This window comes from Glandiceps talaboti, chromosome 2 (assembly GCF_964340395.1).
Source record: "Glandiceps talaboti chromosome 2, keGlaTala1.1, whole genome shotgun sequence".
Classification (NCBI taxonomy): Eukaryota; Metazoa; Hemichordata; class Enteropneusta; family Spengelidae; genus Glandiceps; species Glandiceps talaboti.
Window position 1 is genome coordinate 2,175,575 of NC_135550.1, and position 18,150 is coordinate 2,193,724.

The following is an 18,150-nucleotide window of genomic DNA, read 5'->3' on the forward strand; positions in this document are numbered from 1 at the left end:
GTAAGAAAAGCCTCTCAAATACTTACACTACCCATATAGTCTATTCCATTATATCACTTACACATGTATAACAGCCAGGACTATGCAATTGTGTTAGGGTGGGGGTGGGGTTCACATTCACACACCCTCTTCATTTTGAACAACACATATATTTCACACCTTGGGATTCAGGCTAATACAATGATTTTGTTCATAATTGCAGACACTTGTTGATAACATTGCCAATGGTAATGAGGAGAATGGAATTGAGAATCACCATGCCACCTTCAACAATATAATGCTTGATGAGTCCAATTGTAAAGGTAGGTATATCAGATATGCACACTGACTGTGGTAGTCATGATTGACCATGATACAAGAAAATATTCAAGTTTATTAAACGCATAGTGCCACTGACATTTATTATTTAGAATGTTTTTTGGTCTTCTACTGTTCAAGAACATATCAGATAATCCAACTTAACTTATGATTCTCAAATGTAGGGAGTTACAACTTGGTGATATCAACAGAAAACTGTGGTTGTTTTGTCTTTTCCAACATTCTTCTTGACCAACTCTGTCAAGGTAGGTATCAAATAATTAAAATGTGATTTGCACAAAGTGCACATTTCTTATAAAAGATTTGTAGAATATCAACTCTAATGTTTTGTTTTTGCATGTTCTGTATCGTAAGTGCTACTCTTCTTGGATGCCAACAATAGATAGTTTGTCTTGTCAATCACATGTACTATCCTTATGACTGTCTTCACATTGATTTGTTTTACCACACTGTATGTGTGACTGTACTTGATTGACAAAATGGACTCTTTGTATTTACATAATGCAGTGTTTTTCTCTGGGTCAAAAAATTTACTAGCAATTTGGCTAATATGCCTCAAAATTTATTAGCCAAACCAGACTTTCAATTAGCCAAACTTTTGCGATAATAATGTACCTATATAAATAAAGACAATAACGCAAACTTGTATGTTTTTACTCTGTTTATTTACATACATTTTTCATGTCATGTTGGCAAATGTACAGTTCTCATCTTTGCTTCGAAGTTGTAGCACCAAACATCTAGGTTTTAGTCAGTTCTCGTTACTATTTTCTAAATCTCAATGTGCAGTGTGACCTGTGAAATTTGAATATGACCCATCATATGCATAACGTTTCAACAGTTTCATGTGCCTCATGACCATTTCCTGACGTGGAGAGCAGCACATCTTGGGTAATTAGAAGCTACGCGATATTATCATTACTTATCCACGTGATTGGTTACTTATTAACAGATGTAGTTAGAAAGGGTTTCCACCGATAGCATGGCCATTATGGTGAAGCATCTTCCCTCACCAGTGAAGCGATGATCAAATGCACCACATCGTTGGACAGCTTATACTGAAAACTTCACTTCGATAAATTCAAACTGCCACGTCACCATTTCATTCTCCCTAAAACTGAAACTTTTTCTTTTTGAGCTTCGTTACTAGATCGAACGCATTACGTGAATTACTGTTCACTACACCATGCTCTTCGTCTGAGGTGAACATGGTTCGCACGTTATGTATCGTTCAAGAATAAACGAATATCTTTGTGTATTATGAGTTAACAGTTCTCCTGCAAAGTGGAAGGGCCCGGTAAAGACGACTCGTCTTCCATCGCCCTTTGCATGTGACGAACTACTTGATCAAATTTTACAAGTATGGATCGCATGATCAGATGCTGAAAGTTTTACACAACGGAACTTACATGTTTGTTGGATGGGACATTTATTTGCATTGCTGATGTAACAATTGTATGATTTGTTTGACTTTTGAGGAACGCACACAATGTGTACACTTCCTTCTAAATATACATATAATACAATGTAGTTTAAATTACGGATATTCCACGTTGCAACAATACCATTACGCATAGATTTTCTGGGGCTCTCTTCTAAATTGGCTTCGCAAGTTTGGCTAATTGTATCAAAAATATTCTCGCCAAATGCATTGTGCGATTTGTTGAGTGGGCAGCAGAAACACTGCATAATGTAAAGTTTTGCTATAGGTCCCAGTATGTTTTTGTCTTCCTGGTCAGGGAAGGAAATGTTGTCATTTAAATCTCCAAATGCACTGTGATGTGAACACACAACACACAACACAGTGAGTGTAGAACCATCATGGCATTTTAGTTACATATTGCTACCAATGGTGAAATGCAAAGCATAATGTACACTTAGTCTAATATTGTTTTAATTTATCTTTTCAGCTCTTCATAATGGCGATGCAGCCTTAGCACAAAAGGTAAGAACTTGTTGTTTTCATTTAAATTATGGAAGTTATGGAAGTGATCTTGTTACAAGAGTCTGTCAACGTAGATTACGTACATGTTACAAAATGGGCACATTAACATTATGAACTTGAATTTGTACAATCGTTGATGCCCTCTGAACAATTCAGTGTAATTTCTGGGCCATAGAACACTTGGGTGACAGCAAATGTGTGATTGATTGATTGTGATTAAAGGAAAGAGATAAATAAACTTTCATAAACTGTTGTCTTTTCTCACTTTATATTGACTGAATAAAGACACTTTGTTGACTTTAATCCTTAATCCTTGTCTTTATCTAAATATGCAAATTTGACCATGTGGCGGCCATATTTGTAGTAAAAAAATCAATATTTACTGCATAACTCAAAAACTGTAATACATTGACACTCCATTCAGTTGTCTAACCCCATATTATCAGATGCAAGATGTCTTTGGTGACTTGACCTTTGACTTGACCTCATGGTCAATTATCAAAATCAGTCATTCCTGCCTATCATAGACATATTGTAGTATTTACATATTGCCAATTTCTTTAAATCAGTCAGTCAGTCAGTCGTCAATCAATCAATCAATCAATCAATCAGTCAATCAATCAATCAGTCAATCACATGTTTGTTGCCACCCTGTGTAGAACACTGACACTTTTAAAACGTGAATGACATCTTTAAATAAGGGTCCAATTCAGATTAGGATTAAAATTTAGATGTGAAAATCATATGTCTGGCAGAGCTATTATAGAAAAGATTTTGTTTATCATATGCCTGGCAGAGCTATTATAGAAAAGATTTTGTTTAAATCAAGAAGTGATCCTTATGGCTTCACTGATGAGATAAACCTAATGTGAGAACCTGGGATTGAAAACCCTGGCCTTTAAGTCTCCTCTGATGAGATAAACCTAATGTGAGAACCTGGGATTGAAACCATGGCCTTTAAGTCTCCACTGATGAGATAAACCTAATGTGAGAACCTGGGATTGAAACCTTGGCCTTTAAGTCTCCTCTGATGAGATAAACCTAATGTGAGAACCTGGGATTGAAACCATGGCCTTTAAGTCTCCACTGATGAGATAAACCTAATGTGAGAACCTGGGATTGAAACCCTGGCCTTTAAGTCTCCACTGATGAGATAAACCTAATGTGAGAACCTGGGATTGAAACCATGGCCTTTAAGTCTCCACTGATAAGATAACACTAATGTGAGAACCTGGGATTGAAAACCCTGGCCTTTAAGTCTCCACTGATGAGATAAACCTAATGTGAGAACCTGGGATTGAAACCTTGGCCTTTAAGTCTCCACTGATGAGATAAACCTAATGCGTGAACCTGGGATTGAAACCCTGGCCTTTAAGTCTCCACTGAGGAGATAAACCTAATGCGTGAACCTGGGATTGAAACCCTGGCCTTTAAGTCTCCATTGATGAGATAAACCTAATGTGAGAACCTGGGATTGAAACCATGGCCTTTAAGTCTCCACTGATGAGATAAACCTAATGTGAGAACCTGGGATTGAAACCATGGCCTTTAAGTCTCCACTGATGAGATAAACCTAATGTGAGAACCTGGGATTGATACCCAGGCCTTTAAGTCCCCACTGATAAGATAACACTAATGTGAGAACCTGGGATTGAAACCCTGGCCTTTAAGTCTCCACTGATGAGATAAACCTAATGTGAGAACCTGGGATTGAAACCCTGGCCTTTAAGTCTCCACTGATGAGATAAACCTAATGTGAGAACCTGGGATTGAAACCTTGGCCTTTAAGTCTCCACTGATAAGATAACACTAATGTGAGAACCTGGGATTGATACCCTGGCCTTTAAGTCTCCACTGATGAGATAAACCTAATGTGCGAACCTGGGATTGATACCCTGGCCTTTAAGTCTCCACTGATGAGATAAACCTAATGTGAGAACCTGGGATTGAAACCCTGGCCTTTAAGTCTCCATTGATGAGATAAACCTAATGTGAGAACCTGGGATTGAAACCCTGGCCTTTAAGTCTCCATTGATGAGATAAACCTAATGTGAGAACCTGGGATTGAAACCCTGGCCTTTAAGTCTCCACTGATGAGATAAACCTAATGTGAGAACCTGGGATTGAAACCCTGGCCTTTAAGTCTCCACTGATGAGATAAACCTAATGTGAGAACCTGGGATTGAAACCCTGGCCTTTAAGTCTCCACTGATGAGATAAACCTAATGTGAGAACCTGGGATTGAAACCCTGGCCTTTAACTCTCCACTGATAAGATAACACTAATGTGAGAACCTGGGATTGAAACCCTGGCCTTTAAGTCCCCACTGATAAGATAACACTAATGTGAGAACCTGGGATTGAAACCCTGGCCTTTAAGTCTCCACTGATGAGATAAACCTAATGTGAGAACCTGGGATTGAAACCCTGGCCTTTAAGTCTCCACTGATGAGATAACACTAATGTGAGAACCTGGGATTGAAACCCTGGCCTTTAAGTCTCCATTGATGAGATAAACCTAATGTGAGAACCTGGGATTGAAACCATGGCCTTTAAGTCTCCACTGATGAGATAAACCTAATGTGAGAACCTGGGATTGAAACCATGGCCTTTAAGTCTCCACTGATGAGATAAACCTAATGTGAGAACCTGGGATTGAAACCATGGCCTTTAAGTCTCCACTGATGAGATAAACCTAATGTGAGAACCTGGGATTGAAACCATGGCCTTTAAGTCTCCACTGATGAGATAAACCTAATGCGTGAACCTGGGATTGAAACCCTGGCCTTTAAGTCTCCATTGATAAGATAAACCTAATGTGAGAACCTGGGATTGAAACCCTGGTCTTTAAGTCTCCACTGATGAGATAAACCTAATGTGAGAACCTGGGATTGAAACCCTGGCCTTTAAGTCTCCACTGATGAGATAAACCTAATGTGAGAACCTGGGATTGAAACCCTGGCCTTTAAGTCTCCATTGATGAGATAAACCTAATGTGAGAACCTGGGATTGAAACCCTGGCCTTTAAGTCTCCACTGATGAGATAAACCTAATGCGTGAACCTGGGATTGAAACCCAGGCCTTTAAGTCCCCACTGATAAGATAACACTAATGTGAGAACCTGGGATTGAAACCCTGGCCTTTAAGTCTCCATTGATGAGATAAACCTAATGTGAGAACCTGGGATTAAAACCCTGGCCTTTAACTCTCCACTGATGAGATAAACCTAATGCGAGAACCTGGGATTGATACCCTGGCCTTTAAGTCTCCACTGATGAGATAAACCTAATGCGAGAACCTGGGATTGAAACCCTGGCCTTTAAGTCTCCACTGATGAGATAAACCTAATGTGAGAACCTGGGATTGAAACCATGGCCTTTAAGTCTCCATTGATGAGATAAACCTAATGTGAGAACCTGGGATTGAAACCATGGCCTTTAAGTCTCCACTGATGAGATAACACTAATGTGAGAACCTGGGATTGAAACCCTGGCCTTTAAGTCTCCACTGATGAGATAAACCTAATGCGAGAACCTGGGATTGAAACCCTGGCCTTTAAGTCTCCACTGATGAGATAAACCTAATGCGAGAACCTGGGATTGATACCCTGGCCTTTAAGTCTCCACTGAGGAGATAAACCTAATGCGAGAACCTGGGATTGAAACCCTGGTCTTTAAGTCTCCACTGATGAGATAAACCTAATGTGAGAACCTGGGATTGAAACCCTGGCCTTTAAGTCTCCACTGATGAGATAACACTAATGTGAGAACCTGGGATTGAAACCCTGGCCTTTAAGTCTCCACTGATAAGATAACACTAATGTGAGAACCTGGGATTGAAACCCTGGTCTTTAAGTCTCCACTGATGAGATAAACCTAATGTGAGAACCTGGGATTGAAACCATGGCCTTTAAGTCTCCACTGATAAGATAAACCTAATGTGAGAACCTGGGATTGAAACCCTGGCCTTTAAGTCTCCACTGATGAGATAAACCTAATGTGAGAACCTGGGATTGAAACCTTGGCCTTTAAGTCTCCACTGATAAGATAACACTAATGTGAGAACCTGGGATTGATACCCTGGCCTTTAAGTCTCCACTGATGAGATAAACCTAATGTGAGAACCTGGGATTGAAACCCTAGTCTTTAAGTCTCCACTGATGAGATAAACCTAATGTGAGAACCTGGGATTGAAACCTTGGCCTTTAAGTCTCCACTGATAAGATAACACTAATGTGAGAACCTGGGATTGATACCCTGGCCTTTAAGTCTCCACTGATGAGATAAACCTAATGTGAGAACCTGGGATTGAAACCCTGGCCTTTAAGTCCCCACTGATAAGATAACACTAATGTGAGAACCTGGGATTGAAACCCTGGCCTTTAAGTCTCCACTGATGAGATAACACTAATGTGAGAACCTGGGATTGAAACCCTGGCCTTTAAGTCTCCATTGATGAGATAAACCTAATGTGAGAACCTGGGATTGATACCCTGGCCTTTAAGTCTCCACTGATGAGATAAACCTAATGTGAGAACCTGGGATTGAAACCATGGCCTTTAAGTCTCCACTGATGAGATAAACCTAATGTGAGAACCTGGGGTTGAAACCCTGGCCTTTAACTCTCCACTGATAAGATAACACTAATGTGAGAACCTGGGATTGAAACCCTGGCCTTTAAGTCTCCACTGATGAGATAAACCTAATGTGAGAACCTGGGATTGAAACCCTAGTCTTTAAGTCTCCACTGATGAGATAAACCTAATGTGAGAACCTGGGATTGAAACCCTGGCCTTAAAGTCTCCTCTGATGAGATAAACCTAATGTGAGAACCTGGGATTGAAACCCTGGCCTTTAAGTCTCCACTGATGAGATAAACCTAATGTGAGAACCTGGGATTGAAACCCTAGTCTTTAAGTCTCCATTGATAAGATAAACCTAATGTGAGAACCTGGGATTGAAACCCTGGCCTTTAAGTCTCCACTGATGAGATAAACCTAATGTGAGAACCTGGGATTGATACCCTGGCCTTTAAGTCTCCACTGATGAGATAAACCTAATGTGAGAACCTGGGATTGATACCCTGGCCTTTAAGTCTCCACTGATGAGATAAACCTAATGTGAGAACCTGGGATTGATACCCTAGCCTTTAAGTCTCCACTGATGAGATAAACCTAATGTGAGAACCTAGGATTGAAACCCTGGCCTTTAAGTCTCCACTGATGAGATAAACCTAATGCGAGAACCTGGGATTGAAACCATGGCCTTTAAGTCTCCACTGATGAGATAAACCTAATGTGAGAACCTGGGATTGAAACCCTGGTCTTTAAGTCTCCACTGATGAGATAAACCTAATGTGAGAACCTGGGATTGAAACCCTGGCCTTTAAGTCTCCACTGATAAGATAACACTAATGTGAGAACCTGGGATTGATACCCTGGCCTTTAAGTCTCCACTGATGAGAGAAACCTAATGTGCGAACCTGGGATTGATACCCTGGCCTTTAAGTCTCCACTGATAAGATAACACTAATGTGAGAACCTGGGATTGAAACCCTGGCCTTTAAGTCTCCACTGATGAGATAAACCTAATGTGAGAACCTGGGATTGAAACCCTGGCCTTTAAGTCTCCACTGATGAGATAAACCTAATGTGAGAACCTGGGATTGAAACCCTGGCCTTTAAGTCTCCACTGATGAGATAAACCTAATGTGAGAACCTGGGATTGAAACCCTGGCCTTTAAGTCTCCACTGATGAGATAAACCTAATGTGAGAACCTGGGATTGAAACCATGGCCTTTAAGTCTCCACTGATGAGATAAACCTAATGTGAGAACCTGGGATTGATACCCTAGCCTTTAAGTCTCCACTGATAAGATAACACTAATGTGAGAACCTGGGATTGAAACCCTGGCCTTTAAGTCTCCACTGATGAGATAAACCTAATGTGAGAACCTGGGATTGAAACCCTGGCCTTTAAGTCTCCACTGATGAGATAAACCTAATGTGAGAACCTGGGATTGAAACCCTGGCCTTTAAGTCTCCACTGATGAGATAAACCTAATGTGAGAACCTGGGATTGAAACCCTGGCCTTTAAGTCTCCACTGATGAGATAAACCTAATGTGAGAACCTGGGATTGAAACCATGGCCTTTAAGTCTCCACTGATGAGATAAACCTAATGTGAGAACCTGGGATTGATACCCTAGTCTTTAAGTCTCCACTGATGAGATAAACCTAATGTGAGAACCTGGGATTGAAACCTTGGCCTTTAAGTCTCCACTGATAAGATAACACTAATGTGAGAACCTGGGATTGATACCCTGGCCTTTAAGTCTCCACTGATGAGATAAACCTAATGTGAGAACCTGGGATTGAAACCCTGGCCTTTAAGTCCCCACTGATAAGATAACACTAATGTGAGAACCTGGGATTGAAACCCTGGCCTTTAAGTCTCCACTGATGAGATAACACTAATGTGAGAACCTGGGATTGAAACCCTGGCCTTTAAGTCTCCATTGATGAGATAAACCTAATGTGAGAACCTGGGATTGATACCCTGGCCTTTAAGTCTCCACTGATGAGATAAACCTAATGTGAGAACCTGGGATTGAAACCATGGCCTTTAAGTCTCCACTGATGAGATAAACCTAATGTGAGAACCTGGGGTTGAAACCCTGGCCTTTAACTCTCCACTGATAAGATAACACTAATGTGAGAACCTGGGATTGAAACCCTGGCCTTTAAGTCTCCACTGATGAGATAAACCTAATGTGAGAACCTGGGATTGAAACCCTAGTCTTTAAGTCTCCACTGATGAGATAAACCTAATGTGAGAACCTGGGATTGAAACCCTGGCCTTAAAGTCTCCTCTGATGAGATAAACCTAATGTGAGAACCTGGGATTGAAACCCTGGCCTTTAAGTCTCCACTGATGAGATAAACCTAATGTGAGAACCTGGGATTGAAACCATGGCCTTTAAGTCTCCACTGATGAGATAAACCTAATGTGAGAACCTGGGATTGATACCCTAGCCTTTAAGTCTCCACTGATAAGATAACACTAATGTGAGAACCTGGGATTGAAACCCTGGCCTTTAAGTCTCCACTGATGAGATAAACCTAATGTGAGAACCTGGGATTGAAACCCTGGCCTTTAAGTCTCCACTGATGAGATAAACCTAATGTGAGAACCTGGGATTGAAACCCAGGCCTTTAAGTCTCCACTGATGAGATAAACCTAATGTGAGAACCTGGGATTGAAACCCTGGCCTTTAAGTCTCCACTGATGAGATAAACCTAATGTGAGAACCTGGGATTGAAACCATGGCCTTTAAGTCTCCACTGATGAGATAAACCTAATGTGAGAACCTGGGATTGATACCCTAGTCTTTAAGTCTCCACTGATGAGATAAACCTAATGTGAGAACCTGGGATTGAAACCTTGGCCTTTAAGTCTCCACTGATAAGATAACACTAATGTGAGAACCTGGGATTGATACCCTGGCCTTTAAGTCTCCACTGATGAGATAAACCTAATGTGAGAACCTGGGATTGAAACCCTGGCCTTTAAGTCCCCACTGATAAGATAACACTAATGTGAGAACCTGGGATTGAAACCCTGGCCTTTAAGTCTCCACTGATGAGATAACACTAATGTGAGAACCTGGGATTGAAACCCTGGCCTTTAAGTCTCCATTGATGAGATAAACCTAATGTGAGAACCTGGGATTGATACCCTGGCCTTTAAGTCTCCACTGATGAGATAAACCTAATGTGAGAACCTGGGATTGAAACCATGGCCTTTAAGTCTCCACTGATGAGATAAACCTAATGTGAGAACCTGGGGTTGAAACCCTGGCCTTTAACTCTCCACTGATAAGATAACACTAATGTGAGAACCTGGGATTGAAACCCTGGCCTTTAAGTCTCCACTGATGAGATAAACCTAATGTGAGAACCTGGGATTGAAACCCTAGTCTTTAAGTCTCCACTGATGAGATAAACCTAATGTGAGAACCTGGGATTGAAACCCTGGCCTTAAAGTCTCCTCTGATGAGATAAACCTAATGTGAGAACCTGGGATTGAAACCCTGGCCTTTAAGTCTCCACTGATGAGATAAACCTAATGTGAGAACCTGGGATTGAAACCCTAGTCTTTAAGTCTCCATTGATAAGATAAACCTAATGTGAGAACCTGGGATTGAAACCCTGGCCTTTAAGTCTCCACTGATGAGATAAACCTAATGTGAGAACCTGGGATTGATACCCTGGCCTTTAAGTCTCCACTGATGAGATAAACCTAATGTGAGAACCTGGGATTGATACCCTGGCCTTTAAGTCTCCACTGATGAGATAAACCTAATGTGAGAACCTGGGATTGATACCCTAGCCTTTAAGTCTCCACTGATGAGATAAACCTAATGTGAGAACCTAGGATTGAAACCCTGGCCTTTAAGTCTCCACTGATGAGATAAACCTAATGCGAGAACCTGGGATTGAAACCATGGCCTTTAAGTCTCCACTGATGAGATAAACCTAATGTGAGAACCTGGGATTGAAACCCTGGTCTTTAAGTCTCCACTGATGAGATAAACCTAATGTGAGAACCTGGGATTGAAACCCTGGCCTTTAAGTCTCCACTGATAAGATAACACTAATGTGAGAACCTGGGATTGATACCCTGGCCTTTAAGTCTCCACTGATGAGAGAAACCTAATGTGCGAACCTGGGATTGATACCCTGGCCTTTAAGTCTCCACTGATAAGATAACACTAATGTGAGAACCTGGGATTGAAACCCTGGCCTTTAAGTCTCCACTGATGAGATAAACCTAATGTGAGAACCTGGGATTGAAACCCTGGCCTTTAAGTCTCCACTGATGAGATAAACCTAATGTGAGAACCTGGGATTGAAACCCTGGCCTTTAAGTCTCCACTGATGAGATAAACCTAATGTGAGAACCTGGGATTGAAACCCTGGCCTTTAAGTCTCCACTGATGAGATAAACCTAATGTGAGAACCTGGGATTGAAACCATGGCCTTTAAGTCTCCACTGATGAGATAAACCTAATGTGAGAACCTGGGATTGATACCCTAGCCTTTAAGTCTCCACTGATAAGATAACACTAATGTGAGAACCTGGGATTGAAACCCTGGCCTTTAAGTCTCCACTGATGAGATAAACCTAATGTGAGAACCTGGGATTGAAACCCTGGCCTTTAAGTCTCCACTGATGAGATAAACCTAATGTGAGAACCTGGGATTGAAACCCTGGCCTTTAAGTCTCCACTGATGAGATAAACCTAATGTGAGAACCTGGGATTGAAACCCTGGCCTTTAAGTCTCCACTGATGAGATAAACCTAATGTGAGAACCTGGGATTGAAACCATGGCCTTTAAGTCTCCACTGATGAGATAAACCTAATGTGAGAACCTGGGATTGATACCCTAGCCTTTAAGTCTCCACTGATAAGATAACACTAATGTGAGAACCTGGGATTGAAACCCTGGCCTTTAAGTCTCCACTGATGAGATAAACCTAATGTGAGAACCTGGGATTGAAACCCTGGCCTTTAAGTCTCCACTGATGAGATAAACCTAATGTGAGAACCTGGGATTGAAACCCTGGCCTTTAAGTCTCCACTGATGAGATAAACCTAATGTGAGAACCTGGGATTGAAACCCTGGCCTTTAAGTCTCCACTGATGAGATAAACCTAATGTGAGAACCTGGGATTGAAACCCTGGTCTTTAAGTCTCCACTGATGAGATAAACCTAATGTGAGAACCTGGGATTGATACCCAGGCCTTTAAGTCCCCACTGATAAGATAAACCTAATGCGAGAACCTGGGATTGAAACCCTGGCCTTTAAACAGTTTGCTGTGGGTGAATTTTGCAAAGCAGGTTGATGTTATTGAAGCAGTATCATGTTAAAACAGCGCTAAGAAAGATTACTGCACAGTGAACTGTGACTGATCTCACATCTGATAGTTAACTGTGTTTGCATTGCAGGTGAAAGAGTCCATACAGATGGAACAAATTAGTACAAGTAATATTCACACAGAGAGTACAAACTATGCTATCACCTTTGACAGAACTGGTATCATCAATCTCCTAACAGCTGTTAGTAACTATTTTGTGTTCCATGATGGTGTGTCGTTTATTTGTCATTGAAGGAGTTCTGTTTTACAATGAAAATCACGAAACTTGAAACAATACGTTGCCAGGCTCAACAATATTCTTATTAATATTGCTACATTTTATCATCTGGTGAGATATAAATCTTAACCAACATTGCTACACTTTCTTTGCACTGATTGTGAGCTACTTTTATCGGTTGAATTTACAAGGACAACAGGAGCAGGCAAACCTAATGTTGGTGTGTTCATTCTGATAATTTTTAGACAGTCAATTGACTAAAATCTAACAATTATACTGCAATTCTTGTCATGCCAGATGATAACATGTACACATTTTTTATGGAGCCAGACGATTTAGCAACACCTCTGAGAAATTTGTCTGGTCAATGACAACACATTTATTCCATTTCTTTGTTTGTTACTAATTAAAACATGTATATAGTGAACTTGCATAGATTTACCTACCTTTACATGTTGTGATAAAACTTTTCATGATAGTTTAAAAAAACATGATAGTAGATGATATCTGCTTTTAGTGAATTTGTTATTAATTTGTGTTTGATTTGTCCAAACACCCTCATAGACCCTCCATGTTGGTTGAGGGTATGTGGAGGGTCTGTGATTTATTCATACACCCTCATAGACCCTCCATGTTGGTTGAGGGTATGTGGAGGGTCTGTGATTTATCCATACACCCTCATAGACCCTCCATGTTGGTTGAGGGTATGTGGAGGGTTTGTGATTTATTCATACACCCTCATAGACCCTCCATGTTGGTTGAGGGTCTGTGGAGGGTCTGTGATTTATCCATACACCCTCATAGACCCTCCATGTTGGTTGAGGGTCTGTGGAGGGTCTGTGATTTATCCATACACCCTCATAGACCCTCCATGTTGGTTGAGGGTCTGTGGAGGGTCTGTGATTTATCCATACACCCTCATAGACCCTCCATGTTGGTTGAGGGTCTGTGGAGGGTCTATGATTTATCATACACCCTCATAGACCCTCCATGTTGGTTGAGGGTCTGTGGAGGGTCTATGATTTATCCATACACCCTCATAGACCCTCCATGTTGGTTGAGGGTCTGTGGAGGGTCTGTGATTTATCCATACACCCTCATAGACCCTCCATGTTGGTTGAGGGTCTGTGGAGGGTCTGTGATTTATCCATACACCCTCATAGACCCTCCATGTTGGTTGAGGGTCTGTGATGGGTCTGTGATTTATTATACACCCTCATAGACCCTCCATGTTGGTTGAGGGTCTGTGGAGGGTCTATGATTTATCATACATTGTACAAGTACAAATATTATATGTTTAAATGACAGGGAAAAGGTACTTCTTCACTAGCAATATGGTATGAACAAGAGGATACAATGCAGCCATTTATGACAGCTGAGCATATTACAGCAGGTGAGTAAAATTAGAATAATTGGAATATAGTGTTTTATAGCACATTTATTTCATACAGCCTTCATTGATTGGCTTAGACCGTGTCACATGATATGCTGCCTAGTGACCCATAGCGACCTCAATTTGCATACAGGGATAATTATATTACTTTTTTCTATTTTACCATATCAGTCCTTGGGATAAGAGATCGTCTACTAGTGCCCTCATAACCAGGCAATAAGTGTGTAATATTACACAATTGTACTTGTAGAGTACCATTGATTATTTGCATCACTGTGTGAATACACTATTGGTGTGTGCACTGCAGTGTAACTGAAAACATTATTATATACCTGCAGAGTGTATGCCAATAAGTGTGTGACTTAGCTAGGACACACAAACACCAGTTTGAATTGTTTTCTATTTGTAAAATTGTCTGTTCTGGATAAGCCTAATGTAGTGATAACAGCATCACATAACATGTGAGTGCCTAATGTAGTGATAACAGCATCACATAACATGTGAGTGCCTAATGTAGTGATAACAGCATCACATAACATGTGAGTGCCTAATGTAGTGATAACAGCATCACATAACATGTGAGTGCCTAATGTAGTGATAACAGTATCACATAACATGTGAGTGCCTAATGTAGTGATAACAGCATCACATAACATGTGAGTGCCAATGTGATAAGCCTAATGTAGTGATAACAGTATCACATAACATGTGAGTGCCTAATGTAGTGATAACAGTATCACATAACATGTGAGTGCCAATGTGATAAGCCTAATGTAGTGATAACAGTATCACATAACATGTGAGTGCCTAATGTAGTGATAACAGTATCACATAACATGTGAGTGCCTAATGTAGTGATAACAGTATCACATAACATGTGAGTGCCTAATGTAGTGATAACAGTATCACATAACATGTGAGTGCCTAATGTAGTGATAACAGTATCACATAACATGTGAGTGCCAATGTAGTGATAACAGCATCACATAACATGTGAGTGCCAATGTAGTGATAACAGTATCACATAACATGTGAGTGCCTAATGTAGTGATAACAGTATCACATAACATGTGAGTGCCTAATGTAGTGATAACAGTATCACATAACATGTGAGTGCCTAATGTAGTGATAACAGTATCACATAACATGTGAGTGCCTAATGTGATAAGCCTAATGTAGTGATAACAGCATCACATAACATGTGAGTGCCAATGTGGCATTCTGGATAAGCCTAATGTAGTGATAACAGCATCACATAACATGTGAGTGCCTAATGTAGTGATAACAGCATCACATAACATGTGAGTGCCTAATGTAGTGATAACAGCATCACATAACATGTGAGTGCCTAATGTAGTGATAACAGCATCACATAACATGTGAGTGCCAATGTGATAAGCCTAATGTAGTGATAACAGCATCACATAACATGTGAGTGCCTAATGTAGTGATAACAGCATCACATAACATGTGAGTGCCTAATTTAGTGATAACAGCATCACATAACATGTGAGTGCCTAATGTAGTGATAACAGCATCACATAACATGTGAGTGCCAATGTGATAAGCCTAATGTAGTGATAACAGCATCACATAACATGTGAGTGCCTAATGTAGTGATAACAGCATCACATAACATGTGAGTGCCAATGTGATAAGCCTAATGTAGTGATAACAGCATCACATAACATGTGAGTGCCTAATGTAGTGATAACAGCATCACATAACATGTGAGTGCCAATGTGGTAAGCCTAATGTAGTGATAACAGCATCACATAACATGTGAGTGCCTAATGTAGTGATAACAGCATCACATAACATGTGAGTGCCTAATGTAGTGATAACAGCATCACATAACATGTGAGTGCCAATGTGATAAGCCTAATGTAGTGATAACAGCATCACATAACATGTGAGTGCCTAATGTAGTGATAACAGCATCACATAACATGTGAGTGCCAATGTGATAAGCCTAATGTAGTGATAACAGCATCACATAACATGTGAGTGCCTAATGTAGTGATAACAGCATCACATAACATGTGAGTGCCAATGTGGTAAGCCTAATGTAGTGATAACAGCATCACATAACATGTGAGTGCCAATGTGGTAAGCCTAATGTAGTGATAACAGCATCACATAACATGTGAGTGCCAATGTGGCATTCTGGATAAGCCTAATGTAGTGATAACAGCATCACATAACATGTGAGTGCCAATGTGGCATTCTGGATAAGCCTAATGTAGTGATAACAGCATCACATAACATGTGAGTGCCAATGTGGCATTCTGGATAAGCCTAATGTAGTGATAACAGCATCACATAACATGTGAGTGCCAATGTGCCATACTTTGGGTATTTGTAAAATTGTCTGTTCTGGATAAGCCTAATGTAGTGATAACAGCATCACATAACATGTGAGTGCCAATGTGCCATACTTTGGGTATTTGTAAAATTGTCTGTTCTGGATAAGCCTAATGTAGTGATAACAGCATCACATAACATGTGAGTGCCAATGTGCCATACTTTGGGTATTTGTAAAATTGTCTGTTCTGGATAAGCCTAATGTAGTGATAACAGCATCACATAACATGTGAGTGCCAATGTGCCATACTTTGGGTATTTGTATGCGCTCATGCTTGTGGTGTTTTCCTCTGCACTTTCACTTGCTATGCTTCAGATATGACTACATACAGACCACAAACAGACATTCAAACATGAAGAGTATGCCACACAGGCATTCGCATGTCATATAGTTGTTATATCATTGCATCTCAATGGTGTACATGTATGGCTTTAGTGATTATTACCCTACATTGGTATATGTTGTACTGTATATGTAATACTAGTATACACTATGATATCCACTTTGGTGTATTTGGTTTCCTCATTGCCCTACATTGGTATATAGTTATAATTGCTTATGATACTTAGTGACTATATCTTACATTATGTACATTTGTCAAATTATCTCATCAGATTGTGCCATAGTGAAGTGCAGAGTTGATGGCAAAAGACTGTATGCTTTAGATGAACAGGTTTGAAATTCTTTCTGTGTGCATATTAGTAATATGATCATGGCAATAATATGGGTCATATCAATAAGCTGATGGAAGCTGACCTGGCCACTACTTCTACCATCATCAGACTCAGAATTCCATGATTCCAGCGTTATTGAAAATTGAATTTGATCTTCATGATGTAATTTTTTCTTCCGCAAGGAAGAGATATATATTTATGGGTGGAAGTCTGTGTGTCTGTGTGTGTGTGTGTGTCTCTCTGTCTGTGTCATCGTTTTCTCCATAACGGCTTGCTCAATTCAAACGAAATTTTGAAGACGTATTCCGTAGGGTAATGGCAAGACTTGATTAGGTTTTGGTAAAAATCCTGTGAATATTAATGAGCAATTTACGTAATTAATGATTTTCGGTAATTAGGCTATATCTCAAGAATGCACGCTTCAAATTCATTATAACTTGGTACACACATTTGCGATACCAAAGTGCACCTGTCCTGAAAATATTACTAATGTAGCTTTTAGTTTTAATAAGATATTGGCATATTTTCGGTACATTGTACACACAATCGTCATGGACATTAAAGGATCTGTGTCATCGTTTTCTCCATAACCGCTTGCTCAATTCAAACGAAATTCTAAAGACATATTTCGTAGGGTAATGGCAAGACTTGATTAGGTTTTGGTTAAAATCTCATGAATATTAATGAGCAATTTATGTAATTAATGATTTTCGGTAATTAGGCTATATCTCAAGAATGCACGCCTCAAATTCATTATAACTTGGTACACACATTTGCGATACCAAAGCGCACCTGTCCTAAAAAATATTACTAATGTAGCTTTTAGTTTTAATAAGTTATTGGCATATTTTCGATTGGCCACATAACAGAAAAAAATAGTTTCTTGTCAGGAAATGTCGTCTAAAGTGGTGCGACTTTATCACCATTTTCTAAAACACGACTGGCTCAATTCAAATGAAATTTTGTACACATGTTCCATAGGGTAATGGCAAGAACTGATTAGGTTTTGGTAAACATGCCATGAATATTAATGAGCAATTTACATAATTAATTGTTTTCACTAATTAGGCTATATCTCAAGAACGCACGCTTCAAATTCATTATAATTTGGTACATACATTTGTGATACCAAAGCGCACCTGTATTACTAATGTAGCTTTTAGTTTTAATAATTATGTTATTGGCATATTTTGGTAGGCCACTAAAAAGGAAAAAAATAGTTTCTCGTCAGGAAATGTTGTCTAATGAGGTGCAAAGATGCAATTTTTAGCACAACTGAACTGAGGTTCAGTAGTGC

General features: G+C 40.0%; 1 protein-coding gene across 1 annotated transcript in view; it reads left to right on the top strand.

The window, feature by feature from the left end:
* The window catches only part of LOC144453507 (kinetochore-associated protein 1-like), a 52,659-nt gene that overhangs the window by 15,278 nt on the left and 19,231 nt on the right, over positions 1–18,150 (top strand). Inside the window, exons 4-9 of the mRNA XM_078144820.1 lie at positions 203–302; positions 483–563; positions 2,229–2,263; positions 12,275–12,385; positions 13,730–13,814; positions 16,794–16,852. Of these exons, the coding sequence (XP_078000946.1) occupies positions 203–302; positions 483–563; positions 2,229–2,263; positions 12,275–12,385; positions 13,730–13,814; positions 16,794–16,852 (471 nt within the window). The remainder of the gene's footprint in view (positions 1–202; positions 303–482; positions 564–2,228; positions 2,264–12,274; positions 12,386–13,729; positions 13,815–16,793; positions 16,853–18,150) is intronic.